This window comes from Myotis lucifugus, unplaced genomic scaffold (genome assembly GCF_000147115.1).
Source record: "Myotis lucifugus unplaced genomic scaffold, Myoluc2.0 scaffold_531, whole genome shotgun sequence".
NCBI lineage: Eukaryota > Metazoa > Chordata > Mammalia > Chiroptera > Vespertilionidae > Myotis > Myotis lucifugus.
Window position 1 is genome coordinate 486,409 of NW_005871579.1, and position 26,110 is coordinate 512,518.

Below are 26,110 nucleotides of genomic sequence, written 5' to 3' on the forward strand. Positions count from 1 at the left end.
GGCGCCATGGGTGACAGGCAGGAAATTTATGAGCAGCTGGAGTTGGCTGCTGTGTGCCGAGGGCAGGAACATGGCGTGAATCAAGGATCACACTGTGTCCAGGCTGGGAGGGCCCGTGGAGGTCTCAGGCGTCTGCGAGCTGCGAAGTTATGGCCAGAGCCCCTGGTGAGCCAGGAGAGTCTGCCTGGGGACCATGAATCGGGAGAAAAATTCATTTACTCAACAAAGATTTATTGAGCTCCTCCTGGAAGCCAGCTCTGTGACAGGCACTGGGGCGCTGGTCCCTCTCCCGGGCCGCGTTCAGCCCGGCTCCAGGGGAAAGCTGCAAACCACTGCTGCCGGTAAATGCTGCCGGTCCGCCCATCCCCCGATCTGTTCTGTTCCCCGGGCCGCTGACCAGCGGTGGCTGAGCTGGTGGGGATCCCGGCCGCGGTGTGGAACAGCTGCCCGAGCTGCTCAGAGGCCCCCCTGCCCCACACACCCCAGCTTCCCAGGTTGGGCATGGGTGGGTCTGGCAGGCCAAACCACTCATTTACTGAGGCCAGTGGGTATGCCCAGACCTCAGGGTCAGTCGATGTCATGCAGAAGAACTTTCCTTCCAGTGAGAAACAACCACCGCGTCCGACAAAGTCTACCAGCTGTGTGACTTTAAGCAAGTTGCTTAACCTCTCTGTGCCTCAGTTTATCTCTAAAATCTATATAATAAAAGCCTAAGCGACCGTTACGGCGGAACGACCAGAACAACCGGTCGCTGAGGATGAGAGCAGGTGACCCCGGGGCCCCTCTGTGCCAAGGTGCTCGGAGGGAGCTGGGTCTCGGGTTTCCTGTCCGCGCACAGGGCGCACCCCACACTGTCCTGCAGCCTCGTTTGGGGTTCCTGCCGCCCACTGAAAGGAGAGCTCCAGGGGGGAGAGGTTTTGATGGCTGAGCCCCCGCCGTCTCCCCGTCCAGGGCGGTGAGGGCCGGCTCCAGTCTAGCCTCTTAGCCCCTGGCTCCCACCTCCACTGCAGGTGGAGAAACTCCCCCTACATCCCTCCGTGCCACGACTCATTGTGGTGCCACTGCCATCATTCCCTCGCTCACCCCACGTATCTCCAACCAGAGCTCCTGAGGGCTCTGCCACACCTCTGTCCTCCCCCAGGCCTGGGAACGGCAGCCAGTGGCTCGGTGCTCAGAGCCACCATCACTCGGGCAGCCTCGGCCCAGCACCACGCTGCACCCCTTCACACTTGTGGTCGCACACAGTCCCCGGGGACGACCACTGCTGCTTTCGTTTTGCAGACTAGGAAATGGGCCCTGAGCAGCTGCCTCCCTCGCCCAGGCCACCCTGCAGGGATGCAGCAGAGCCAGGCAAACCCCGACCCCTGCAGAGTTCAGCTTCTTCACTGGCAAACGGGACTGGCAAGTCCCCAAACCATCCACCCAGCCGCCACCTCCCTGGGTTCTAAGAAAATCTCAGCCGTTGTCCCTTGGAGCCTAAGGGAAGGTGGCTGGCCCTGGGAGTCCTGGCGCTGGCAGGGCTGGGCCAGAGCTCACACGGAGCCCGCTAGGCTGCAAGGGCCCAGAGAGACCGAGGCCCCCGCCGTGCTGACTCCTTCCTGGGCTGCAGGCCACTCTCTCTGGCTGCCAATCTCTGTTTCTCTCTCCATGCTCTGCCTGTATGTCTCTGTGCCAACCCCCTCTTGGCCTCTCCTGTGTTTATCTCTCCACGTCCATCAGCCTATCTGTCTTTCTTGGCCCCCAATCCACCCACAGTGCAGGGCACCGCGAGGGTCGAGCTGGCCCGGTGACGCCTGCGGCCCAGCTGCTGCAGCTTCCCATCTGCTTCCCATCCTGTGATGCTGTCCAGCCAATCCCACGTGGCTACCCGCTGCTCTTCCAGACCCAGAAGCTCAAGGACCCATGACCTTGCCCAGAGCCAGAGAGGCACCCAGGCTGGAGGGGAGCAGACAGCTGTGCAGACAGGGGGGCAGCCAGGTGAGGAAGGCCTGCTCCCTCCCGGCCTCCACACCACACAGACACACACTCCCAACCCGGGATCCCCATCAGGCCTGCCTCCTCGGGGCGGGGGCTGCTCCCCGTCACTCTGCTGCCTCTCCCAGTCCTCCCCTCCCCAATCCTTACCACAGAGTGACAGCAGGAGTGATGGGGCGCCAACCAGACAAGCCATTCACGCCAAAGTGCTGGCCGCCTGGTCTGTGGACAGACCACAGTGTGTCTCCCCAGGAGGAGTCTAGCTCTGGGTATTTCAAGTTCAGTGGCGGCAACAACGGGGCGGCTGGGAGAGACCACAGGATCCCTGGACAGCCCAAATAACCTAATGATTTCTGCAAACAGTGTGAAAATGCAGCTTTAAGATGAAAAAAACACACCCCAGCCCCTCCCATCACCCCTAAGCTCTGCACAGACAGACTCTGGAGCCACCATGGGGTTCAGCAGGAATGGGACATCTCTGCTTGGGGGCTCTTGACTCACTACCGCTCGGACCGTTAGTGACAACACAACAGTAGCTCCCAGATGCATACGGGAGAGGCCACAACTGGAAAGAGAAACAGTTCTTTCACCCACACTCATGCATACACACACACTCTCCACGCCCACAGGTGTGAGCATACGCAACTCAGCACCGTGGTTACATGGAGCAGCTATGGCATCAGGCAGCCTCTGTTTGAATCCTGACTTCCCCATTCTACCAGCTGTGTGACTTTGAGCAAGTTGCTTAACCTCTCTGTGCCTCAGTTTCTTTATCTATAAAGTGGTAATAATAATAATCTACTGCATGAGGTAGTAAGCAAGATTAAAGAACACACTGGCTACAAAGCCCAGCACTCAGCATCAGGCAGCCACATGCCAGAGCACACGCACGTGTGTGCGTCTGCGTTTACACGTGCTCCTCAAGGCAGGCACGGTGTCCCCGCTCAGAGTGCCAAGGCCCCCCTCAGTGCAGGGCACAGAGGAGTCGCCCATTAGCTATTGAGGAGGACGACTGGGACACATTATTTCCTTGAGCTCCCATTATTCCGTGCATTTGGCAAAAATCTTCCGAGTGTTTAGACCAAGCCAGGCTCCATTCAAAGCACCGGGGATCCCGCGGCGAGCAAACCACAAGGAGCCCTCCCCTCCCCACGCCGACGTCCCAGGAGGAGCACGTTTCCCCACGGAAAGGAAGCCTCGCGCTTTCCGGGCCAAACAGCGTGGCAGGTCCCTTCCCAACAACGGATGCACTTCCCCGCACTCGCAGCCAGACGTGACTGCGTGTACTTGAGCTTCCTCTTGACGACTCAAGGTCAAGCCCAGAAGCGTCCGTCTATAGAACGCTCTCCAGGCCCCTGACACGTGTGGGGCCCTTCGCCCCGACGCTCCATGGCCCCAGGTCTCTTGGCTCTTCCCAGCCTCTGGCGTTGCTCCGTGTGCTTTGCGGCTGCTTCCCAGACGACCAGGCCCCTGGCTGCGATTCTGGGTGCTGTCACTGCACCTGCTCCAGGAGCTGGCCTCCCCCGCCAATAGGCCGTTTCTGTTCAGCTGCTCTGATTTGAGACGCCAGGGAGTCAAGCTTGTGAGCACAGACTGCAAGCAGTAGGTCCCGACCCACCGGCTCTCCTCTCCGGTGCGCGTCCGTGCCTGGCCTCACACTTCCCGCTGTGTTCCAAAGGGCGGGGCCTTCGTTTGGTTCTCCAAGGGACCCGGGACCCAGAACGCTGCCTGGCACGTAGCAAACACTCAAAACTACTTATTCTTAAGTAAATGTGCGGGGCCTCCTTGCTTTCTTCATCTTCCTCTGCGCGTCTAACTGAAGAGACTGAACAGGTGGCGTGGGTGGGCAGTGAGGAGGATGTGTAGAGGGGATGGGTTTGCAAATACAGCCCTGCAGGCTGCCCACCCTCGTCCTGTGTGTGAGGTGGGGGGGTGGCAGCAGCATATCACGGTCATGGAGGGGGTGGGTGACGCTCAGCAGCGCTGTGTAGCTGTTCTCCATCTGGGTGGGCTCACGGGCGGCCCCCACGGGCCCATCTCTAAGTGCTCCTGACCCCCAGGGGAGAGGGACACGTTCTGAACCCCTCGGAGACCTTCAGCCATCACCCAGCGTGCACCCCCTTCCCACCTGGATGGGAACTCGGCCCACTGAAGGGGAGGCCCTCCATCTGCTCCTGACAGATGGTGCCTATAGACGCGCCAGCACACCGGTGCAGGTGTGTACACGCCTCTCTCTCTCTCTCTCTCTCTCTCTCTCTCTCTCTCTCTCATGGCAGACGGCAGAGGGGCAGACCCAGTGTCCTCTGCCTGGCAAAGGAATCAAGCCCTCGGTCAGCAACCAGTCTGGTATTCACTCTCCAAGTCTCTGGGTGGGGAAGGGACATTTGGGGTCCCTCTGCCCACCTTCCTGACGGACCAGCCATGTCTTCTAGGAAGCCCTCGGCCGGTGCTGTGCTCCTAGCTGACAAGCCCTTGCCTGGCCTGTTTCCTGGGGCCCTGCTCACCCGCGGACACCTTTTCCCGTGTTTTATGAACAGAGTGGAGCTTGCAGCAGGCATGTGCCTGAGGTTACAAGGCTCCAGGAAGCCCTCGGCCGGTGCTGTGCTCCTAGCTGACAAGCCCTTGCCTGGCCTGTTTCCTGGGGCCCTGCTAACCCGTGGACACCTTTTCTCGTGTTTTATGAACAGAGTGGAACTTGCAGCAGGCACGTGCCTGAGGTTACAAGGCTCTCGAGTGGCTGGGCTGGAATGCAGACCCCGGTGTCCCAGCTCCAGGCCCTATACTGCCAGACACCCCCTGCCGCTCACGCCTTCCCCTGCCGCTCACGCCTTCCCCTGCCGGGAGCGGAAGACAATGAGAGTCTGGATTCAGGAGCACTTCCTTCGTGGGGCCAGGTGAGCCTGCCTGGCCCCATCCAGCCCGCCAGCTGTGCGACCTGGGTGACCTGGGTCCCAGCCTGCTCATCTGGCCCCCGGGTCAGTGATGTGGCCCCGAGGAGGTTGCCACCGGAGTCAGGGAAGAACGGGCACGAACGGGCTCTGCACACTGTGAAGTGCTGTGCACAGGCACCAGGCTGCCGGGCTCTCCACTGGCACGCGCTTGGCAGGGCTGCCGTGGGGGTGGGCAAGCTCGCGCAAGTGGGCTCTGCCGTGTGATAAAGGTGATGACACTGGTTAGCCCCACTGGGGAGGAAACCACTTGTCACAGGAGAGGGTCAGCCCCCCAGGGATGAGCCACCTGACTGTTCACCCTGCCCCTTCCCGGCCGAGAGCCCTGCATGTCTTTCTGTTTCAGGAGCCCCCAACTTCACGGGAGGTAGGGGATGTCCGGGCAGGACTCCCTGAACTGGTGAGGAGACATGTTCTCTGCATGAGGCCGCGCCCTGCCTTTGGGGGCCGTGGGAGGGTGACGTGTGCGGTGCTCTGGCAGCCACTGTGCGGCCATGAGGTGAGGACCCAGAGCCTGGGCCCAGGAGGCAGCTCCTGCCTTCAGCCTTCCGAGCAGTGAGAAACAGGGGCCCCGGGAGTGTAAGCTGCTGCTTGAGGGTTTCCCGTGATAAATGCAAAGCTTTCCTCATTGACTCCAGGGAGAAGGCACCAGCTTCCCGAACAGAGGTCTGGGCGAGCCCTGGCCCTTCTCTGGCTCCGTCCGGAAGCCCCTGGCTCGTCCTTCCCTGGAGTCTTTGCCGTCAGCACAGCATGGTCAGCCCCCACAGTGTGGATTTTAGTTGACGAAACAGTGTGTGGTTATTTGGGGGCCCTACTGTGTGACAAGCCCCAAGTAACATTGTGTAACGAACACAGTGTATTGGTTCTATCCCATCACCAATCATGTAACAGGTCACCTACACATATAATCTAATGTAATGACAGAAAGTGAACTCTAATGTGTCGCAGAATAGAGTGTCTCATAATAGGACATTTTCTGTCATGACTTCATAGTGGATCATATGATGCTCTCCTGAATTAGACCGGACACACCCCTGTGGGAGCTCAGTGAGGTGGCCATGCCATGGGGCCCTGAGAGGAGGCTGCGGTAGGGGTCAGAGAGGGCTTCCAGGAGCCGAGCCTTCCAGAATGAGCAGGAGGCAGCCAGACAGGGGAGGAGGGCATGCCAGGCGGCAGGGATGGCATGAGCACAGAGGTCATAAATAGCCCCTTTGCGCGAGGAGTTCCGTGCGGCTGGGGTGTAAATTGGGACACAGGGAATGACCGGCTGGAGCCAGGTCACTTGAGGAGGAGGGTCAGGTGTCCTATGAGGAAGTCCGGCCCCCACCCTTGGCCTGTGAGGAGCCCCTGAGGGTCCTGAGCAGGCGAGTGAGGCGGTGAGACCTGGCTCTCAGCAGAGCTGCTGGGAGGGGCTCAGGTGGGGACAGACTGGGCAGAGGAGCACTGGGCACTGGGCCAGGCCCCAGGTGGCTGCAAATTCTGGGCAGAGGGTGGAGGGCCTTGATGGGGGGAATGGGTCCAACTTTGTTTTCTAAAATATTTGTACCAGGAGCTCAAGGAAGGCAAGGACTTGTACTTCCCCTAGAACCAGCTTTCTGGTTCCCCGGGGCATAAAAAGGGGACAACCTGCTCCAGGACAGGCGGGAGCCAGCACCTGCTGGTGGCCCTGTCCCACGCCTCCCACTGTGCTGGGCCCAGTGGCTAAGGCCAGGCAACGGGCAGGGCAGGCCAATCACCCCGTCTTCCTGCCTCCCCCATTTTCCTCTTGAACAGTGGTTCCCAACCTTTCTTTGGCCACGCCCCACCCAAGCATCTCTAAAATCCCGATATTTCCCCCCTCCACCGTGACATATAACCATATAATTGTTATTATTCAAAAAGTGAACTCCTATTCATGTGGAGGAAGCCTAAAAGGCCATTAACATGGTCTAAACAAGCTTCCAAAGAACATGGCATCCATGAAAGAGAAAAATAAAAGAACAAAAGGACAGTGGAAGTACTGAGGAAGAAATCACTAAGAAATTGCTAAAAATAATAATAATATGAAGTGATATGCAAAATAGCAAATAAAGTTTCAAAACATATAATAGAGAACTGAAATGCATAAATACTAGTATATCACAATATATATTTACATACTGTATATGAGACCCCTAGAACCATAAGAAATGTAAAAAATAACAACTCATCCTCGAATAGCCCCCCCTTAAAACAATCAAATTGCCCCCCTGGGGGGCATGTGCCCCACGTTGGGAACCACTGATCTAGAAGCAATTTCTGGTCACGGGGCCAACGCCACATCAGCGCCAGGGGCCGGGGCCGGCGGCCCCTCCTCTTCCCCAGGCCTTCCTCACCGTGGGCCCACGAAGAACAACTTCGCAGGCAGGAGACACGGGAGGGAGGGTGGAGTTCACAAAACAATTTCACATTCTTTTGTGCCATGGATCCCTCTAGCGATCTGGGAGGCTGGGTGGGCACCTCCCAGATAACACCCAGGAGCAAGGCCCCCCAGTCACGCAGCTGAGGCTCGCTTCAGAGTCCGGACCCGGGCACCTGCCCAGCGCGGTGGGGGGGAGATGCAGCAGGGGGGGCGGGGGTCTCATCATCCTGCACTGAGCCCTTCAGATTAATGGCCCTGAAACTGCGATAAACATAAATATTTGGTGCTGCTGGAGCTGCCATCTCTCCAACTGACACCGGAGGAGAGCAGAGAGGATTGCATGAAGAATGAAGTCCGGGGCCTGAGTTAAGTGTAGATGAATGAAATGCACAAATACCCTGCAAAGCCCAGAAGTTTTGCTTGTGAAAACCTGGCCACCCACAGCAGCATGGATGACAGGCTTTTTCCACTGCCGGGGTGGGGGCTGCCGGAGCTTCTGGGTCTGATGCAACCGTGGGGGTAGGGGGGAGGCAGGCAGTGTGAAAGGGGAACAGGGACTCGAGAAAGTAAAGGGGAAACCTCCAGTCCCCTGGCCCTGACGTGTGCCCCCCCCCCCGACCCCCCACCACCCCATCACATCACCTCCATCTGACACCTGGGAGGTGCCCCTCACCTCCACCTGGCAGCCAGGCCTGACGCTCAGCTCCTCCTCCAGGACCCAGGGGGCGAGGAAGGCGGCCAGGCCTTGGCCTCTCCTTTCCTCCCCACTCCCGGCCTCCCAGCTGCCAGCGCGGCCGCAGCACCCCATGGGCCCCCAACAGGCCACCGGTGACGCTCCCAGGAGGTGCCCAGATCCCAGGCAAACATCTCCCAGAAGGTTTGGCGGTGGTGGCAGCCAGTTCTTTAAAAAGGTCCCATGTCATTCTGCACTCAGCTGGGCGACCCAGGACCCGGGGTGCGTATTAATACCGCTGTTCTCCCCAACGCACCCCGTGTTCTCTCTGATGAGCTGATAGGGGTCTCCCTGCCGTCTCTGCCCCCACCCCCCCTCCACACGGACGCTGTTCACATCTGTGTGTTCAGTGTGTGGCCGTGCTCACTTCCTGCTGAACACGTTGATGGCCTGAGCCCTGCCCGCGCTGTGTCCTCCCAGGCACCTCTTTCTCTCCTGTCCCCTCAAGCTGAGGTTTTATAAAAACAGTCACTTCCAACCATCCCCGATTTTAACAGCTTTGAGAAGAGGAAAAAAAAAAAAAGTTCAGCAGCACCCAGGGTAACTAATTAGGTGGCCTTCGGGCACCTCGGGGGGGAGAGGGAAAGTCACAGTGGTGCGAGAAGAGGAAGAAACAACATTAAAAGAAAACACGGGGGAACAAAATAAAAACCAGAGATAAAAAGTCCAGAGAAAACAGCGGCGCCTGAGAAACAAGAGTTGCAGCCGCCAACTTTTACGGCGTCCAGCCCTGTTATTCATAAGCGAGTTTCCTCTCTCACAAAGGACCTTTTGCACGGTTCCCCCGCTGCCTCCCAACCAGCTGCTCGCGCGGTTGTATCCTGAGTGATGATGAGGCTCTGAAAGGGTGTTTTGGGAACAGATGGCCAGGGGAGAGCTGGGGAATGTGCCAGCAGAGGGCTGGGCCGGCTGCCAAGGCCTGCGGTGACTGAGTGCTTGGGCTTCCAGCTCGCGTGCTTTCCCTGCCCTCTGCCCTCCGTGGCGCCAGCAGGCCTTCCCAGCGAGAGCTCGGAACATCTGGAGTCTGGGGCTGCCAGGAGGGGGGGCCGCCGCGGCGGCGGGCGGGGGGACCCTCTGTTCCAGCGGAGCTCCCATGGACTCACCACCAGGCCCGCCTCGCAGAACAGCTAATCAAAACCACAGCGCCCGAATGGGAACCAGGCGCGCTCTCAGCTGCAGCCCCGGGCCGCCAGGCGGCTTAACCCGGTGTCAGGCCTCGCTGGCGGCACAGCGCAGGGCCAGGGACACCCCCGCGCCCACCCCACCCCATACCACCCCCAGCGCCACCGCCAGTGGGCTGTCGGCTCCCCGCAGCTTAATGAAGCCTCCACGTGCTGCAGCCGGGCTGCTTACATAAGGCTGCTGCTCTGGCAAGGCCCCGCACCGGCCTTTGCTGGGCGCCGCCTGGGCGCAGGCCACCCTGCGGGGCTGTGTGTCAGCTTCAGGGCCGGACAGGCCTCCGGGGTTGAAGAGCTCGGGCTTTGGAACCAAGAGACAGACGTGTAACAGCTCCAGCACTTCTAGCCGCACGGCCTTGGGCAAGAGCCTTTCTCCGGGCCTCAGTTTCCCCCCTATGCTACGGGGTAGAGAGAATGTATGCGAGGTGCCTGGCACCGTGGGTCCTTACCACAGTCAGTGTGATTGGTGGTGGTAATCTATTAGCATTATTTCTGTGTGAAACCAACGCCGTGCATGTTCTTTTGCTGTGAGGCCATGAACTTCAGAAGCCAAGGGATTTCTGGTTTGGCTGCACGCTTGCCCCCCTTCAAGGTGCAGGAGCAGGAGTTTAGCCTAAAGTGCTAAAGAGGGAAGAACCCCCACTCAGAACTGTTTGCCCTCACCTGCATTTTGGCTGGTCAGTCATTCACCCAGCCCTGGGGACTGCCCTTTTCTGAGATGTTCCTCCCTGGGGTTCCACATAAAGTTATCTTGTAGCTGTAAATTCATGGGATTTCCTTTCTGGCTCTCACAGAAAATGCCAGCCCTTTCTCATAAGGGAGGGATCTTGTTTCATCCCTCCAGCAAGGCGGCATAGAAAGTACGTAGGCTCTCACTCTAGGGGTGAGAGAATGGGGATCAGAGAGGTTAGGTAACATGCCCAAGGACACACAGCTAGGAAGGGCCAAGATCAGGACTCAAATGCAGGTCTCCAGCCCCAAAACTCTACACTTGACCTACTTCATGGTCTTAGCAAGGGTCTCCCTGCTGTGTGCCTTAACGTTAAATGGCAGCACCACAGGGACCTGAAAAGAACTGCAGTGTTCTCTCGACCTGACCTCCATCTACACAGACATCTTCCTCCAGGTTCCAGGAGGGGGGGCAGGAGCCTCTGCAGGGGTTTCCAGAGGGGTGCCCTGGCTCTAAGATGAGTGGCTCTCTGATGAGTCTGCATTCCAAAGGCTGATCAGTTAGAGCCTTAAAGGGGGCCTCCCATGTCCCCTGATGGTTAATTCTTATTCACTACTAGAGGCCCGATGCACGAAATTTGTGCAAGGGGCTTGGCCCCCGGCTGCCTCTGCCTCCGTCCCCACCTGCCATGGTGGCCGCCTCAGCCCTTGCAGCCCCAGCTTCGTCCGGAAGGTTGTCCGGAAGGATGTCCGGAAGGACGTTCAGTCTAATTAGCATATTACTCTTTTATTATTATAGGTACCCGAGACCCCAAGTTTTCATTCATACACAGCATGTTGGGGAGAAGAGTGGGATCTGTGAGTCCATGTCAGGAGGGGAGCGATTTGAAAAAGGAGAGAGGAGGGGGGTGAACGCAATGTGAAAGGGGAGAGGACAGCAGCGCCCCCAGCCTCCACCCCCACCTCGGGACCACCCAGGGGACATCTGAGGGCAGCGGGAAGCGGCTCTGAGCTCACCTGGGAGGCTCCCCGGCAGTGATCCCTCCAGCCAGTCCCTGCCAGACTTGTGGGCTAACCGTGTCAAACTGAGAGGAGAAACAGCAGCTGAGAGAACACTCCGTGTCAGAACAAACAGCTGGTGACAAACGCCTATGTAATTGGAATGCCAGAAAAAATAAACTGCATCCATTTTTATGACAAGAAGGAAATTTGATGGTGATTTCCCACCCACCCCCCTTTTTCCCAGCATCGATGGACTCTGTGGGCTTTGAAAGCAAATGGTATTTAACTCAATAACTTGGCCGGTGGACTAGGAAACACAACCTCCTCTCACCCAGCGCACTTCCATTGGGGGGCGGCGCGGGGGAGGGGGGGCAGGCCAGGAAGCGGCGAGAGCCCGGACACACCTCTCTCACTGGCTGGTGACCCTGGGCCAGTTCCTGGGCCGGCGCCGGGCCTTCATTCTCTGTGCGGTGGGCACGCCAGCACCTAGGCTGCCGGGCTGGCAGGAGGGGTCAGTGAGGTGAGTGTCGGAAGCAGTAAGCACCACGCCTGGCACGGAACCCAGGCTCTGAGAGCATCGGGTGTGCTCAGTGTTCCGGAGCGCGTGGCACTGGGTCCCCACAGTCTCTGCGAGGGGACTCTGCTATCCGTGTGCAATGCCTGTGACGGGGCAGAGGGGCAAGTGAGTAACACATTTCGTCATGAAGACAGCACAAGGGGCTGGGGAGACCTCGGGCTCAGAAGTCTACCTGGAAAGGGCCTTAGAAATCACTTCCAGCAACAACTCACCTGACAGAAGGGGAGACGGAGGAGGCCCTGAGGAGGGTGACTATGTACACGCAGGTGGGGACGGAGCCAGGACAGGGGGCGCTCTGGGGGCACAAGAGGCCCTGCACACGGAGGGGGCGGGTGCTCTGGAGACCCGGCTCGCCCACTCAGGGGCTCGGGAACGGCCCTCTGGAGGCCTGGGCTCAGCCACCCAGACAGTAAGCAGCCCTTCGGAACACTCGGATCCCACGGACACCCAGCCCCACTCCAACCTGCCATCTCAGCCAGTTCCCAGGCCTGAAACTACAGACGTCGGCACCCGAGACATTCTTCCCAAGAGGAGCCAGGCCACTCTCAGACTTGCCACCAGCACAAAAGGCCTCCCCCGCCCAGAGGTCGGCGGGAAGAGGAAGGCAGGGGCGGCGGGAGCTGCCTGGCATCGGGCCTCCTCTGGCTCCGGGTCGCCCACAGCGTGAGGGGCATCCTCAGGCCCCGCAGAGCCCGCCTTCCCGCCGGTGCCGGTGCCGGCTACAGTCACATGGCCCGGGGACCCTAATCACTGTCCAGGCCTCTGCCCAAGCCCTTCATTCAAGGCATCGGGATTCCTCTTCTCTCTCCCCATCTCCAACCCTGGGCCTGAGAGCAACTTGAGTGCAGGAACTTACTGGCCTAAACTATGCCATCCGTGCTAGTAGCTGTCATTGTTGTTGTTAATACTCAGTGGCTTAACATCTCTGGAAGGGGGTGCCCTGGATTGTTGGGAGAGATTGAGGGAGACAGAGAAAGAGAAACATCAATGCGAGAAAGAAGCATCAATAGGTTGCCTCCCCCAGGCTCCTGGACCCGGGATCAAACCCAAAACCTGGGCATGTGCTCTGACCAGGAATGGAACCCGTCACCTTCTGGTGCGTGGGAGAATGCTCCCCCAACTAAGTCACACAGGCCAGGACCCCTCCTCCTCTCTGTCTCCTCCTCCTCCTTCCCCTCACCACCTCTCCCCCCCCTCCTCCTCTTCCTCCCCCTCCTCCTCTTCCTCCTCCTCCTCCTCCTCGTCCTCTTTCTTCTCCTCCTCCTTTTCCTCCTCCCCCTGCTAGTCTTCCTCCTCTTCCTCCTCCTTCTCTTCTTTCTTCTCCTCCTTCTTTTTCCTCCTCCCCCTGCTACTTTTCCTCCTCTTCCCCCTCCTCCTCCTCCTCCTCCTCTTACTCCTCCTCCTCCTCCTGCTTCTCCTCCTCCTCAGCTTCCAGGAGTTGCTGCTTTAAAAACAGGAGCTGCAGAAACATGGCCCAGAGCCAGGTGCTTAAAGTGCATTATCTCTGGCTGCAGTCGGAGTCAGAACTGAGCTCTCCAGGGCCCTTCAACTCCTCCCGCCTGTCTCTCTACTGGGCGGCCTCTGACATGGGCCTCTGCACTCCTGGGGCTTCCCAACCGGGCTCTGAACCCCCAAAAGCACATCCTGCGAGGACCAAAGATGAAAGACTCACCGGCCAAGGGACGCGGTCCCCCACCCCGTAGGAAAGGTAAAAGGGTGCGCCTGGGCCTTGGGGGCGAGCCGGGTTCACTGTAAATCCCATTCTTAACACGACTGGAGGGACGGCAACGGTCAGAACTGCAAGGGACCGCAGAGGACCTGAGCGCCACCTCTCCCGGAGGCCGCCTGGAAAGGACCGCCCAGCCTCTCGGGGCACGTTAGCTGTGAGGGAGCGTCCTCAAGTCTCCACCAACCGCATCAGTGACCTTCACCATCCAGCTGCCATTTACCCAGGACTTCGTGTGAGCCCGTCACTTACACTGACGCGTCTTCCAGTTTCTTCCTATCTTTGCTTTCTATCTCCCTCATGGGGATGTAAGCCAGGCTCCTTCCCATGTCCAAACCCTCAGTGGCTGCAGGCGAGCGGGTAATAGGGGCTTGATCTGAGCCCCAAATCCATACCCTCTGTCTACAGGGACTATGGAGGGTAAAGCCCGCTCTGCCTGTCAGAGTGCCCATGTGCTCAGCATAGAATTCCCCAGTGTGCAACTTGTTGTAGGTGCTCAATAAACATTGAATGAATGAATGAATGAATGAGTGAGTGAGTGAATCTCTAGAGACACCATACCCCTCGGTTTGGTTAACAAAACAGAGGCCTACTCCAGCCACTCAGGTCCACTGGCAGGTCACTGGAGACCGTCCCTGAGGACACCTCGGAACTCACACACCTGCATGGTGACAGAGAGGCAGGAAGGCACAGCAGCAGGAGTGGGGTAGTCCTGTGAGCCCCCCACCTGCTGGGACAGAATGCTGGGCCTGAGAAGCCCTAGGAGGTCCTACAGCTCCGGGACCCTGTCCTGTCCTTCCATCTAAGTCAGTGGTTCTCAACCTTCTGGCCCTTTAAATACAGTTCCTCATGTTGTGACCCAACCATAAAATTATTTTCGTTGCAACTTCATAACTGTAATGTTGCTACTGTTATGAATCGTCATGTAAATATCTGATATGCAGGATGATCTTAGGCGACCCCTGTGAAAGGGTCGTTCGACTGCCAAAGGGGTCGCGACCCACAGGTGGAGAACTGCTGATCTAAGTCCTCTTGGCAGAGGTGCCTGCCCAGGCCCAGCACTTGGGAGACGGCAGCCCCAGGACAGCCTGCCTGGTGAGGGAAGGTGATGCAGAATGCACGACCTCTTGGAGAGTCGGACCGGAAAGGACCTTAGAAACCACTGACCATTTATCATCACTGTCCCTGATTATGGACAAGAAAACTGGGGCTCAAAGTGGTGAAGAAACGGGTCTAAGACGACACAGCTGGCAGGTGGCAAGCCAGGACTTTGAAGTCAGAGCTGTTGGATGCTCTTAACCACAATCTTCCACCTCAGTCTCCCAATCTGGACAATGGGGAGGTTGGACCTGATGGTCTTTAACGTGGCTTAGATTTGAGGTGATTTCAGGGGAAACCAAAAGCTCTTCTCCCCTGGGCATCTTCACCCCACTCTCCCTTCTTTCCTCACCTTCCAGCGTAGGCCTCCTCCCCAGCCCAGGACACTGCTCCAATCTAGGAACAGGGAAAGGAGGGGCTGTGAGGGGAGGCACTGGGGGTGGGGAACAGGAGCAGAGATGGAGAAAGGATGCCTGCCCACTTTGCCCATCCAGCCCTCCAGACTGGCGAGTGCCAGGGGAAGTTCACAGACAGTTTACAAACCTCCTTTGTCACAGGGCGGTGCATGGAGCCATCAATTACGCCCTTAATTTACCCGTGTCACTTTCCAGTGGAAAGCCGCCCTGTGAGCAGCCACTGGCACTTCCTCTCTCACCCACTCGATGAAGATTTCATCTAATTGGTCCATGTTAATCACTCCCAGGAATGCAGTGTGCAATTATCACAGCAGCACGGCCGGCTGCGAGGACATGCCGTGACCCTCCGCGTGTAGGCAGGAGAGTCCATGGAGGGCCCCTAGCTATGGGGCCCAGGGCCCTCTGGGAAACCTGGAGAACCCCCAGGGAAGACCTGCTGGGAAGGGGGAGGGCAGGCCAGGAAGGAAGGAACCATGCTGGGTGCCAGTTACAGCTCCCCACCCGCCCCATGTCTGAAGGCCCAGGGGAGCCAACCACCCTCCTCACGGATATAGACTCTCCCTCTGGCTTCGTGGGGACAGAGTTCCGGAAGGTTTCCATAAACCTTGCTTAGCACTGCCTGGCCCTGGCCCCCACCTGGAAATGCTGGACGCACCGGCCATCTGGGAACACCACTTACACTAAGATGCCCTTTCAAACTCCCTTGGGCAGGAGAGGTACCTGTCCCTCCTCCGCCTGGCCTTCCACAACCCCTAGCACAGGCCTCTGGGACACCCTCACCACACTGCCCTGCCCTTCTCTACTGGCCGGAGGGTCTCACCATCCTGTGAGGTGCGTGGGGACTGGGACCATATGTTTTATCATCTTTATGGTCCTGCCCAGCATACTCAGACTGGGGCTCAGCAAATCCCTCCAGAATGAATGAGTGAGTGAATGAATGAATATCCTCTACCTTAACGCACAGCCTCAGATAACCCACAGGCCAAGTCCGTTTCCCAAAACATGCCCAAGGGTTCTCCGGGCTCTCCTCTGCTCAGGGGATCCCATCCTGATACAACTTCCATCAGGGCCCCGCTGCGGAATCAGCACCAGAGCACAGAGGCTGAAAAGAGCATCAGAGACAAATCGTCCTCATTTCAGTGATAAGCAGACGCAGGCCTGGAGGCCCGGGGTGGTTGCCTAAGGTGCCCAGCAATCCATTACCAGGAGCAGGGTCCCGTGCTAATCCCAAGCCTGTGAGGAGCTCTGAAGCTGGGGCAACCCCAGCAAAGCTTCAAGAGGCGGATCTCACTGGCCCTTGGGACTCCTGGGTGAGTGTGGGCACCCCAAGCTCCTGTCCCCCGGCCCCTGGCCTCTCCCAGAGGCTGCTGCCCACACGGTGGAACATACCTTGCGCTTCTTGGCACGTCCCTCAGCCTGCAGGGTGCGGGTGCAGCGCTGCACACACTCGGAGAAGCTGAGGTTGCTGCGGTCGGCGCTGTAGTCGAGGTCAGCCAGCCGGGCCAGGGACAGGATGTAGTTGCAGGCGATCCTCAGGATGGCCAGTTTGGAGAGCTTCTGCCCGTATGAGTAACACGGCACCTGGTGGGTGAGAAGGCGTCAGGAGGAGCTGCCGGGGCCTCTGCAGAGCACGACCCCGCGGGGCACCCCGGCCAGGCGGGCATGGGGCTGCTCACAGTCACATCTGCACCACCCGAGAGGCGGCTGGACAGCGGAGGTGGCCTGTCGAAGCCGTCGACCCGGGTCTGAGTCTCTGTTCTAAGCAGCCGCACACACACCGCAGCTCACCCACTCACAAACTCGGGGAGTGCACACACTTCCGTTCTGTAGGGCAAGACACTGGGGCTCAGGTCCTGCCCGAGAGCCGGTCTGAATGAAGCACAGTGTGTTCCCACCATGAGAGAGCTCTGTCCCAACCTCCCTGAGGGATCTCTCCGAGAGAACAGACATGAGAACAGACATTTCTTATCAGCTCTGATATTCCTTCCATTCATTCATTCATTCATTCAGTGAGGCCGGTTTTGCTGAGCACTTGAGGTTCTGACAACGAATAATGCGATTCCTACCCTCACAACAGAGTCCGGAACTCTGGGAACATACGAGAAGGAAACGGACAGGGCTCAGCGGAGAGGGCACACACGTGGTGGGCTTTCTTTTTCTTTTCTCCTTTTCTCTGTGCCCTCTGAACCTGAGACGCTGCTGGGCATACAACACGTGCATAATAAATACTTACGGCCCCAACCAGACTGGACACGTTTGTCAGTGACTCACCACCAACTAGACACTCACTAATGGCACAGGGATGTGTACCAGGTGAAGAGATGGAGCCTCTAACTCTTTGACTCTGTCACCAGCGTTTGGGCTGCATGAGCAGACACCTATGAGGCCTGCAGCAAGGCCTGTGTTGTAATGTGGGAAGGTCACCACGAGTCGCCGGACAGGGCGCATCATCAGAGCCACCGCTGCCAGGAGGCGTCCTTCGCCTGGACGGCCCAGCGTGCTTGCCCGGCCACCAAGGCTCCAGATTTCCTCCCCTCTCTGGGCTCCAGGATCTACACGCAGCAGATCTATCTGCCCCTGGTATCTGGTCCCGATACCCTCATCCCACAGAGAGGGACCCCCATGGCACGTGCATTCAACAAGTATTTAGTGAGCACAGACACCCATGCCAGCTACTGCTCTGGGTCAGTGGATCTCTGCCGGAGACAACTGTGTCCCTTGGGGGACAGTGAGCAATGCCTGCAGACACTCTTGATTGTCACTACTGGGGAGCATGGGGGGCTGCTACTGGCCTGTCATGGGTAGAAGCTAATCCTCCTACCATGCACAGGATCCTACGATGTCCCCACAGCAAGGAGATACGGCCCAAATGCCAGCAGTGCTGAAGTGAGAAACCCTGTTCTAGGCCCTGGGGATAAAGCATGAACAAGACGGGCACCTCAGAGGGGGACCCTCAATGTAACATCCACTTTGATCTCACTTTAAACTTCACTTTGTCCAGGAGCTTTCTCTGACTGCCCCTCCCCCACCCCACCCCACCCCCGCCCCAAACCATGTGGCTGAAGGTAAGTGGGGAGGGGGTGCGCCTGCCCTTGCTAGTGCTCTAATAGCACCCCATCTGTCCTTCACTCCCCCTCATTTAATGATCAGTCTCCCTGTAAGTGGTGGGGGAAGCCCCTGTCTGCAGAGCCCAGCGCAGGTCCTGCCTGTAACAGGCACCTGAAAGGGTTTGTTGAATGAGAAAATGAATGAGCTCCCTCCACATTTACCAGGTGACTCCAGAATGTATAAAACTGGGCTCCAAAACCTTTCCTCATGCTGACGATGAGGAGTTAGGCCTAGAGCTTAAGCACACAGACCTTTTGGTCACCTGGTTCAACTCCTGGCTCTAGCTCGTCCTTGCTCTGAAGCCCTGGGCGAGTGGCAGAATCTCTCTGAGCTTTGGCGTCCTCGTCACATTGCTGGCAGGACTGACCTCACAGCGTGGTCGCGAGTCAATGAGACGGCATCTGCACCGCCCAGAGGAAGGCCTGATACAACTCGGCAAAACAGCACAGTGTTCAAAGAGAGGCTCTGGAGAAGGCGAGAGGCAGGACACCTGCAGCCAGGGCACAGCACCTGCTGTCCCCTCCCCCCTGGGGGTCCTGAGACACACCCACACCAGAAGCAAGGTTTGCTGTCACCTTTTGAAATGCTCCAGCAGGCCCTGGCCAGTTTGGCTCAATGGATAGAGCATCAGCCTGCGGACTGACTGAAAGGTCCCAGGTTCGAATCTGATCAAGGGCACATGCCCGGGTTGTGGGCTCGATCCCCAGTAGGGGGTGTGCAGGAGGCAGCCAATCAATGATTCTCTCTCATCATTGATGTTTCTATCTCTCTCTCCCTCTCCCTTCCTCTCTGAAATCAATAACAATATATTTTTTTTAATATATATTTTATTGATTTTTTACAGAGAGGAAGGAGAGGGATAGAGAGTTAGAAACATCGATGAGAGAGAAACATTGACATTGATCAGCTGCCTCCCTGCACACCTCCTACTGGGGATGTGCCCGCAACCAAGGTACATGCCCTTGACCAGAATCGAACCCGGGACCCTTCAGTCCGCAGGCCGACGCTGTATCCACTGAGCCAAACCAGTTAGGGCAATAATATATTTGATAAAATAAAATAAAATGCTCTGGCAGCCAAGGAGTCGCCCCTCACCAGACTAGGAAACCCGGGGAGGGGCAGGGAGGTGACAGAGAGAGCGCCAACTCCCATGCATTTCCCCTTCCTACCTCCCACTCCCAGCCTGGCCGCAGCTCCAAACCCATCCAAGAAAAGCCGGCAGAACAATGCACTTTGCCTGTTCCCAACCAGAGGCCAGAGAATCCTGCTTTATCAACATGAACAAATAAACAGGTCTGTGGGACAGAAAGGTGCCTGAGAGTCCCGAGACAGGGCAGGCACCCCGGGAGAGCGTGCCCGCCCCAGCGGCCCCGGACAGGTCTGTGACACAGGCCCTAGCGCTGTTTCCACCAGAGGCCATGCTGGGAGTGATTCAGCTCTGTGAGCCCTTGGCCCTTGAACAGCTGGCTGCCCTGCCAGTTGGGAGCAGGGATCTCAGGAGGGCCCTGCACACGGGATCCAGGGTGACTGCGGGAATACAGAGCAGCAGATAAGGTCAAGGCCGGCTTGGGAGCCCCGGTGCCAGGTTCTGGGCCAGTTTTGTCTCGGATTTGCCACTCTGTCCTGCTGCTTCTGTCAAAGTCCAGGTCCAACAACAAAACTACCTACTGAGCTCTGGTTGAGCTCTGGTTGCATAGCTTGGCACTGAAGGTCGCTTATTTTTTTTAAAAAAATATATTTTGAGGGACAGAGAGTCAGAAACATCGGTGAGCGAGAAACATTGATTAGCTGCCTCTTGCACACTCCCTACTGGGTATGGTGCCCGCAACCAAGGTACATGCCCTTGACTGGAATCGAACCCGGGACCCTTCAGTCCCCAGGCCGACGCTCTATCCACTGAGCCAAACCGATCAGGGTCTGAGGTCGCTATTGATAAGGAGTTTTATCCCATTTAAAACCTTCCTCCCAGCCCGAGCTGGTCTGGCTCAGTGGATAGAGCGTTGGCCCGTGGACTGAAGGGTTGCAGGTTCGATTCCAGACAAGGGCACCTACCTCAGTTGCAGGCTCCATCCCCCGTGCATGCAGGAGACAACCAATCAATGTGTCAATGTTTCTCTCTCTCTGTGTGTGTCCCCACTCTCTCTAAAAATCAATGGAAAAATATCTTCAAGGTGAGGATTAACCAAAAACAAAACTTTAAAAATAAATAAAAAACAAACAAACAAACCCCAAACCCAGTTATTATCCCATCTGCATTTAAGGAAGCAGAGAGGTGACATATTGGGCCCCAGGTCACACGGCTAAGACCTGGCTGGAACCACACGCTTGTCTGATGCCCAAGGAAGGCACATGGCCACTGGGCTCTCCCAGCTCCCACCACCAGAGGTGGCCATATATGAGACACCAAAGGCAACTTCTGGCCACATCACTCCTCCTCCGCCCCCCCTCCCCCGCCCCATGGGAAGGGGGGTGCCCCTCAGCTGCCCTGGCTAATTCCAGATACTCCTGGTGCCTGATCTGCAGGATGAAGCACCTGGGCCCTGACAGCCCAGCTCGGAGCACCCCAGCCTGGGCAGCGACTGCGGAGTGAGAATCCGATGGCAGGTTCTAGTTCTGGGAGGCCAAGGTCGGGAGGAAGAGCTGGTCTGAATCCGGGCACTTCCCAGCAGTGTGAGTCAGAGCAAGTGCCTCTCACTTCTGAGCCTCAGTTTCCTCATCTGTAGAGTGGGGCTAGCGACCTCGGCCTGCCCTCCATGCCCCCTCGGGCCAGGCCACCCCTGGCTGTTTATTGTGTTCTACCAAGGCAGGCAGAGAGCTGAGGATCTTGAATACAAGGCCTACGTTCATCTTAAAACAGCCCCAAGAGAAAGAAAGCATCGCTTCTACTTTACAGGAGCATTGGACAGTGGAGGACTCTTAGCTGGTGGGAGATTTTTTGGGTTTTGAACTCCCACCTTAGCTGGGCTTTTTCCAATGGGCCAGAAGGACTTGCTTGGAGATTTGGATGGGCGTCTACAGCATAAGGTGGGGAGGTGGGCAGGCGGAGAGTTCTGGACTGATCCCCTGGAACCCCAGCCTTTGAGCATCCACAGTGAGTCCAGAGCCCAGCTAGCCCACCGCCTGCAGAGTGCCCCAGTGCAGGGGTCTGCCCATTCTGGCCAGAGGACACAGGACAAAGGAGGCAGCAGGGTCGCTTGGCTCCAACTCCCGAGCCTGCCCAACTTCTGGGAAAGTAAAGGGACTGCCTTGTGCTCACTCCACAATGATTTTTCAGCTTCCGGGGAGCAAACGTGGGGGTTTTCACGAGGTCCCATATGCCCTCAGAACATTCCACCCATCCACCCCAAGCTGGACCCTCTCCAGGCTCCAGGAAGCAGAAGAAAGTGAAGAGGGCACTGGCCTGGGCGCCTGAGGGCCTGGCTCCACCCCTGGCCAACCACGTGACCTCGGCAGGTCCATAACCTTAGGGGACCTCTGTTTCCTCACCAATAAAAGGGGCACAGAATACCTGTGACCTCAGAATGGAATCGCTGTGGGCAAAGGCGGGAAGGTGCCACAGAGAAGTCAAGCCGAGAACCTACCCAGGTCAGGAGGGGCCGTAAGCCCTCTGGCCTCTGTGCCAGCTCCCGCCCACCCTTCCCCCAGCCCAAGACGCCCTCCTGGAAGCCCACCAAGACTCCTGACCCCACAGAGCTCCAACATCACGCACAGAGCACAGCTTAGCACCTGATTTCATTTGAAATTACTGTGTCAGTTGAGTGCAGACTTCCTGAGACAAAGCCCCTCTATACAGAGCTAGGTCGCTGTCAAGTTCTATTGAAATGGGTTCTTGAAAATCCCAGCTTTCTACACAGCAACGAGGCAAGACCCTGAGAATTTGAGTCTTAGTAATTAAGTCATGGCCCCAGGGCCAGAGAGGCCCAGGTACAAATCCCGGCCATTGCTTAACCTCCCTGTAAGTGTCCTCGTCTGCAGCATGGGGAGGGAGCACCGCAATGCCCAACCACAGGCCCAATGCAGTGAGACTCCGAAGCTGCCGCCCTGCTGACTGTGGACATGGCTGGAGGGGTCTGACGCTGAGAGGTGCAGGGGTGAGGGCACCATCCCCACAGCCCATCCTGAGCCACCCTGAGCCCCCTTGGTGAGGATCCACCGGGAGACTCTAGGGCAGGGGTGGGCAACCCCTGGCACGAGTGCCAAACATGGCACGCCAGTAACTTTTGCTGGCACGCAAAACCCTCTCTTACAATCTTCCATTTACCATTTTTTTCTTAATATCAACTTTTTTATTTTTCAGATAAATTCAGTAGGTGCATCTTAGATAAATAAATAATTTTACATAACAAGTTATCTTAAAGACCATAGACATGGATTGACCAGAGAGGGGAAGAGCAATTTCTATGCTTCTGCCTTAACTCTCCCTGCCTTCCTAGATCCGACCAGTGTTTTAGTTTCATCCACATACGCTTGTGAATCTTTGTCCTCGGTGATGAATTTTGTTAAGTCTAGTAATAGGAGTAGCCTGACGGATGAAAGTAGTAGCTCGTGCATATCTCTGAAGGTCACGAAATATAAACCTGATGTAAAATCTGTCATCAGTGATGCAGCAGCAAAAGTCCCACTGATAATATCAAACGGAGTCATAAAGTTTTCTGTCGGACTATCAGTGTACATGTATACATTAAAAAAAATGTATTTTTCATTATCATATACTGTGTTTTTGTCGCTCGAATGAATTTTATCATTTCTTCAAGCTTCTTCACATACGTACACCTTAAGAGATATCAAGTAGGCGTAACATGTTCTCAAAAAATTAGGGTTGGCTCGCAGAAGAATTTTGAGTCAGAGATTTCGCTGGTTTTGGCACGCACTCACAAAAAGGTTGCCCACCCCTGCTCTAGGGGCAGCAGAGGAGGGGACCCAGGCCCCACCTGTGTGGCACCTCCTTCATGAAAAGGCACCTCAGCAAGTCCTGAGGGCTCGTCACGGATGCCTCAGGCCTCCGCCTGCCATTCCTCGCCAAGCTGAGGGCTTCCTGCTTCCAGGGGGCACCGGCGATCGGCACACATGCCAGATGCCCCAAGGGTAAGCAAAGTCTGTGAGCCAGAAGGTTCCGCCCCTCCTCTCACCCACCACAAGGCCAGGCTTCCCCTGCCAGCCCCTCCCACCTGGTCCTGGAGCAGCCCTGCACATGGGCCAGGCCCAGCTGCGCACACATGGCCTTCACATGAGGCGCAGGGAGGGCCCGGTGCAGCTGGGCTGGTGGCATGTGCTGAGGCCTGACCATCTGCCCCGCACACCCACCATCTTGGCCTCGCTGTCACGCACCCCCCGGACCAGAGGGCCTGGCCCCCACCTGCAGGGCTATGGCTAAGCAGCCAGTCCCGCATGCTCCCTTCCTGGTGGACAAAACAGGATGGCTTCCATGTGCTGAGGGTGGACAGCTCTCAGGCATTCCACAGACTGAGGAGCAGAGCTGTCAAGAGCCTGGGCACGGGAGTGACTCACTGACACCGATTCGAGGCAGGCTCTGCAAGGACGGTGGTACAAGCTATGCAGGCTGCGGTTGCACCATGCCAAGGAGGCACCAGCACACTGGAGTCTAGTGAATGGCATGCCAAGGAGACATGCAGTGCAAACCCTGTGAGGCTTCCCTCACCTGGCATAAACTCCCTGAACCTCAGTCCCACCACCTCTAATACAGTTTCTTCGCACTGAAAGAGGAGGCCAGAGGGAGAGAAAGGGCCCCGAACTGGCAGTCAAAGGACCTAAGTGCCAGCCCTGCCCTGCTACCCACCAGCTGCGCTGCTCTGGGCATGTGGCCTCCCCAGTCTGGGAAGCAAGGTGAGCAGGTGGACAGCCTCCTGTCATCCTTCCGTCCTGAGGGGTGGGTTGCAGGACTCCATAGGCTGCCGCCCTCCTGAGGCATTCAGATGCAGGCTACTGGTTGAGGGTAGGACTGAATGCTCCACTGGGCCCACTGCCCAGGGTCCCAACTGGCATGTGGCTCAGCCTGGTCTGTGTCAGCTACTTGACCCCCCACCCCCACCCCAATTCACTGAGCAAACAAACATCTTAACCCAAATCCGTGGGTGGCACTTTGGCTGAACAGTCATGGGGCTTTTCCCCCAGCAGTTCAATTCCCTTCCCATGGATGGACACAGGCACCACTGCCCGCCCCACCCACAGAGGGAAGAGCAGAGTGTGATCCAACAAGAAGATCATGCTTTCTTAACTGTTTTGTTGCTGGCGAAAGCCCAGAGAGGTTGAGTAACTTCCCTGGAGTCACACAGGAAGTCAGCTGCTGAGCAAGAAAAAAACCTGACTACTCAAACCAGTAACACCCACCCCTACCCTTCTCCATTCCCTGTGCAGGTGGGAGCAGGGGGCCCTAACCACCTCTTCTCGGATCTCCCTTCTCTCTAAGAAGATGAGAAGCCTAGAACCAGAGGGTAATCTTGTCTAAAGTGGGATTGTAAAAGTGCCCTTCCCCGCCCATCCGCCGCAAAAGACACTGTGGGGTGAGAGCTACCCCCACCAGCCCCAAACTGAGAAGCCCCTGTCCTACCCCACAACTGCCTGCATCACCGGAGAATGGAGGGCAGCGGTGGAGGGGATCCCCTGGGAAGGCTCTCACCAGCCAGCTCTTGAGGCCGCCCCTGGGGAGAGGGAGCAGGCTTGTAGCCGGCGGCATTCAGGACGCGAGGGCAAGGGGTGCAGAGCCCGAAAGCAACCTGAGTGCAGGGGCAGCCCTCCTGGGAGATGGGGGCTGAGGAGGGAAACGGGACCCTGCTATTCCCGCAACCCCAGGACCTCCCTTCTCGGCGTTCTGGGCCTCCCGGGCAGTCACGCACCCACTCCGGCAATCTTCCCCGACCATCTCAAAAGCCCGAAGCGGTCTTCTCCCCTTCCCCGGCCGAGACACATTCCCACATCCCCCCTTTCCACTCCCCACCGCTCCCAAGGAACTCGGGAGACAAATACTCGCGGTCATAAAAGTTAACTACGAGTGCCCAAGTCTGACGCGCAGACAGGGTCACCCCGCGGGGAGGGGCGGGGCGGGGCGCGGACGACCAGAGCACGCCGCAGGGGGACCTTCACCCCCACTTTGCAAACTAAGAAACGTACCAAGGCTGCAGCAAAGGTCACTACTCCAGGAGGACCCAAACCTGTCTGGGTCCTGGGGCCCACCGGGCGGGGACGACTTGCCCCTCACAAACACCCCTAACCCTCCACAAGTCCCCCGGGCACTCGCCCACCCGCTCGGGCGCTCTTCCCCGGGCGCAGGGAGAATGTGCGGCTGGGAGCCGGTACCTGCTTCCGCAGCGCCTCGAAGGCTGCGCTGATGGTGTGCACCCGCGTCCGCTCCCGGGCGTTCGCCAGGAGCCTCCGGGTCTGCTGCAGGGCTTTGATCTCCGAGGAGGCGGCCGTGGCTTCGCCGGGCCGTTTCCTAGGCGACGCGGAGGAATCCGGATGGTTATTGTAAATTACGTGTGAAATTGACGAGTAGGAACTTTCCCCGGGGCGCGTGGGGGGCGCAGGGCGCACGGAGGTCTCCGGGGGCGCAGGGGGCGCGGAAGGCATTGGGCGGGCAGGCGGTGCGCACAGCAAGATGCGGGGACGCAGGCCGGGTTCCCGGAAAGGCTGGACCTCCGGACCCCCAGGTACCTGGCCCTGGGGTGCTGGAAGCGGCGGCGGCGGCGGCGTGGGGAGTCCTGGACCCACAGCGCCCAGGGAGAAGCCGCGTTTCCGCGCGTCCAAGACCTCTGGCGCCCGGGCGCCCCCGCGCTCCCCAGCAGTGTCCGGGCCTCCACCTGAGGGGACGGCCGGCGCCACTGCGGCTGGCACCGGGGTCGGGACCGGCTGCAGCCGCTGGGTCCTGTCCCGCAGCCCGTTGGTGGCCGCGGCGCCTAGCTCGGGCACGTCCAAGTCCAGTCGGAAAGTTTTATAGCCATTCGCGCGCCGCGCCGGCTCCTTGCCTTTCCGCTTGAGCTTCTTGAGGCCGTTCAGCTCCTTCACGCACACGGTCTTCCACGGCCCGTCCTCGAGAACGGGGATGTGCTTCATGGCGCGGGCAGCGCGCGAGGCGGAGGCGTGGGGCTGCCCGGGACGCGCGCCCGCCGCGCTCGCTCTGCACGCGGCGCCCGGCTCTGCCCGGTGGCCGTCGCTCTCGGCGCCTCGGAGGCTCGCGCTCTCCCCTGCGCTCACCCCCTCCCTCCCGCCCGCCCGGCCGCCCGCCCTCTCTCCTCTCTCCTCTCTCCCCCGCGCGCGCCCCACATGGGCCGCCGGCTCCGCGAAGCT

General features: G+C 58.1%; 1 protein-coding gene across 5 annotated transcripts; it reads right to left on the minus strand.

The window, feature by feature from the left end:
- Positions 1-26,005, minus strand: ATOH8 (atonal bHLH transcription factor 8). Of its 5 annotated transcripts, XM_023745300.1 has the most exons (4): positions 25,124-26,005; positions 16,091-16,282; positions 10,900-10,967; positions 9,813-9,834 (listed from the first exon to the last, which is right to left on the minus strand). In XM_023745300.1, exons 1-4 carry the CDS (start codon positions 25,874-25,876, stop codon positions 9,822-9,824), a joined length of 1,026 nt encoding a protein of 341 aa, XP_023601068.1. In that variant the 5' UTR covers positions 25,877-26,005; the 3' UTR covers positions 9,813-9,821. The 5 variants fall into 5 exon arrangements, with proteins under 5 accessions (XP_006104070.1, XP_023601068.1, XP_023601069.1 ...); XM_006104008.3 differs by lacking the exons at positions 9,813-9,834; positions 10,900-10,967 and adding an exon at positions 1-184; XM_023745301.1 differs by lacking the exon at positions 9,813-9,834 and having other exon boundaries at positions 10,912-11,031.
- Between the last annotated feature and the right edge of the window lie 105 nt (positions 26,006-26,110).